Source organism: Notothenia coriiceps, unplaced genomic scaffold (assembly GCF_000735185.1).
Source record: "Notothenia coriiceps isolate Sejong01 unplaced genomic scaffold, NC01 NC01_scaffold00001255, whole genome shotgun sequence".
Taxonomy (NCBI): Eukaryota; Metazoa; Chordata; class Actinopteri; order Perciformes; family Nototheniidae; genus Notothenia; species Notothenia coriiceps.
This window is the reverse complement of record NW_011333956.1, coordinates 1-3,500: the sequence shown is the minus strand read 5'-3', so window position 1 is coordinate 3,500 and position 3,500 is coordinate 1. Positions and strand designations below refer to the sequence as shown.

The 3,500-nt window shown below is 37.7% G+C and overlaps 1 protein-coding gene across 1 annotated transcript; it reads right to left on the bottom strand.

The window, feature by feature from the left end:
• Nucleotides 1-567: 567 nt before the first annotated feature.
• LOC104959879 (DNA (cytosine-5)-methyltransferase 3A-like) lies at nucleotides 568-2,763 on the bottom strand (the record flags this gene model as incomplete). The annotated part of the gene is made up of 4 exons (XM_010787794.1): nucleotides 2,586-2,763; nucleotides 2,165-2,209; nucleotides 1,973-2,052; nucleotides 568-680 (listed from the first exon to the last, which is right to left on the bottom strand). Coding segments are annotated over exons 1-4 (347 nt in total), but the record flags the coding sequence as incomplete, so codon positions are not given.
• Nucleotides 2,764-3,500: the final 737 nt, after the last annotated feature.

Genomic DNA, 3,500 nt, shown 5'->3' with positions numbered 1-3,500 from the left:
TAGTTTAAATCACACCAACCTTTACCAGCTGTAAAAATGGTGACGCTTACAGATTATTACATCACTAATTATCCTACGATGACATTTACACATTTATAGATATATGTTATGATGTAATTGGCCATTCTGCATAATGTTTGCTTTCACTTTTGGTACTTAAAGTGTATTTTCTTCCACCACAGCATGGCTAAATCTCTGCTGTGTTGAGCTGATGAGGTCACAGCCTGGAGGTCACAGCCTGGATGCCAAAATAAACTTTATAAAAACATGACATTTATGGGTAAATTGTTTCTGTTGATTCGAAATAAACACCTGAACTTTGGAAAGAACATCCATTCATCTGTTTGCAACTTATATATATCAATATTCCAATTACTTGTATAGACTATTCTGCAATATTTATATTATATTATATTTTATTTACTTGCACTATTATCTGTTTTATTGTGTTGCACTGTTTTCATTGTCATAACTACACTGTAGCTATGCACACATGACAATGAAAGCCTTGAATCTTGAACCTTGAATCTTCTCCTGGATGAATGAATACACACAGTGTGTACTGACCTGCAGCAGTTGTTGTTTCCACACATGAGCACCTCTCTTCCTGCGCAGCAGATGGTGCAGTAGGACTGGTAGCCGTCGTCGTCGTACTGGTACGCGCACTCCAGGAACGAGTTCTGCCCGGCGACAACACAGGGTCAGGAGAGAGGGAGAGAGCGAGAGAGGGAGAGAGTCTTTGTTGTCAGCCATTATGACGTGTTGGATTTCCACTGTTTCCATGTGTCTGTGTAACATCTCAACACATTTTCTTTGAGGCTTTTGAAATACAACTTCCGCTGTGATTGAGAAATTGTTTGGCCTAGTTGGCCTTGTACCTCACTAGGGACAATTTGGGCTTAAAAAGTCTAAATGTCCCAATTGAAACAAATCACAATGATTGATTTCCCAGCCATTACAGGATTACATCACACATTATGTTGTATCAGACTTTCAATCAAGAAATCAACCAGCAAACATGACTCATATGTTTTGGTCTTGTCCTCGCCTACAAGGATACCGGACAAGCATTTTCAAACACCTCGCTGAGGCCTTGGACGTGGTATTGACACCATGTGCAGAAACTGCCATTTTTTGAGTACTACCTGGCCACCGAATGATGGGGAGGAAAACTAAGGACAGTATAGCCTTTGCATCTCTATTAGCACGTAGAAGAATACTCCTAGAATGGAAATCCTCGTTAGCACCTAAAGCATCTCTATGGCTCAAAGATCTTATGCTGTATCTGAAATTGGAGAAGATTAAATATAACCTGAGGGGCTCTTCAGAAATGTTTGAATCTGCCTGGGGCTCTGTGATAGCATACATAGCTGAACTTAAGATACTAGTTAGGAAGAAAGGGGGACTATGAATGTATATTTTTTAGTTTTTATATACATGTATGTATGTGTATATGTGTATGTAAATGTATGGGTATGGGTGTAGGTATGTACATATATATATATGTGTATGTGTATACAGTATGTGGGTATACATATTTGAGTATATGGGTACATGTATTTTTGTTATTTTTCTTTATTTCCTTATCTATTTTTAATTTTTCTTTAATGATCTTTTACATTACTTTTGACTCCGTAAAAAAATATATTGAAAAAAAGAAATGTACTTAATAATCATTTTTAGTTGTATTCCTTTTTTTCACAAGTTAACCCATTCTCTTTGCCTTATGGGACTTACTGTATAAATGATATTTTACGGGTTTTCTGCACAATTTTTATAATAAAGCATCAAAATTAAATGTCATCTCTTATCATCGACAAATCCAAGACTGTGGAAAAATCATCCATTCCTAGAACTTAAAGGGGTAAATACTGGAAATGAATGTATATATCATAGTTGCGGTGTAGACGGATGTTGGTTAAATACATTTAACTAAAGAAAAGTATAATTAAATAATCTTATTTTTTCTTACTTTGCAGCCCTGACACATTGCTCCTCCGAACAGAGGATGCTCGATGCTGACGTTGAGGCTTCCACAGGAGATGCACATATCTGAACACAGACAACATCACATTGTTATATTCAACTCTTTGTTTGGCCCTTTGATTACATTAATGTATGTAAGGTAAGGTACAACAAGTATGAGAACAATCTGAAACGTTACCGTCTATGTTCCTGGTTTTCTGTTTGACCTCACATATGAGTCTCTCTGGAACAAAAAACACATAAGAAAACGTCAATTTTGAATAAGAAAACATGCAGACAGTTCATTAACGAAGCAATAATTTCTATACAGAATCATGCAAAAGACTGTTAATAATTAATGTCATATATTAATAAAAACATAATTACATTTTGAGTTCAATTATGTATTTTTGTCAAAACAGAACAATTCTGATATATTATTCAGGATGTTTTTCTGTAGGAAAACTATGAAAAGAAAAAAAAATTTTATCCACCGGCATTTTTTTAAAGATGTTCTCTGAGTTAACTCCGCTACTTAAAAAATAATCATACAGTACAGAGAGGTTGTGAATTCATTTTATTAAAAGCAGCTTCAGATGAAATGTTATTTCTAAGCTTACCTCTGGTCCCTTCGTCGATCACCTCTCTGATCTTTAGTTTTTCCGCTGCGTTTTTGCGTGGTTTCTTTGTGGGCGGAGGCGTGTACGCGGCCTCCGGCTCCGCCCACATCTCTGGGAAGACGGGGACTTCCTTACATGGATTCTGTTCCTCTGCGGGAATACAGGAACACAATGAACATCGTATTAAAGGTCACCTAGTAGGCCTATAAAATCCACTTTGTGCTGTCTCTTCTACATCAACATGTGTCCCCTCTTCTTCATGTCTCTTCTACATCAACATGTGTCCCCTCTTCTTCATGTCTCTTCTACATCAACATGTGTCCCCTCTTCTTCATGTCTCTTCTACATCAACATGTGTCCCCTCTTCTCCATGTCTCTTCTTCATCAACATGTGTCCCCTCTTCTTCATGTCTCTTCTTCATCAACATGTGTCCCCTCTTCTTCATGTCTCTTCTACATCAACATGTGTCCCCTCTTCTTCATGTCTCTTCTACATCAACATGTGTCCCCTCTTCTTCATGTCTCTTCTACATCAACATGTGTCCCCTCTTCTCCATGTCTCTTCTTCATCAACATGTGTCCCCTCTTCTTCATGTCTCTTCTACATCAACATGTGTCCCCTCTTCTTCATGTCTCTTCTACATCAACATGTGTCCCCTCTTCTTCATGTCTCTTCTTCATCAACATGTGTCCCCTCTTTGTAAAGAGACTCTGAAAGTTTCAGGAACAAAGATTCTCTCTCTTTTTGTCCTGATCCATTTTTATAAAAACCTGTCTGAAATTGAGCTGATCAGATTTTGGCCACTTTATGATGTCACTTCCATGATGTCATCTTCCTCTGAACAATATCATGTTCCCCCTCTCCCTAACACAGCCACCATGCCTTTAAAGCAGGGGTGGGGAACCTTTTTCCTC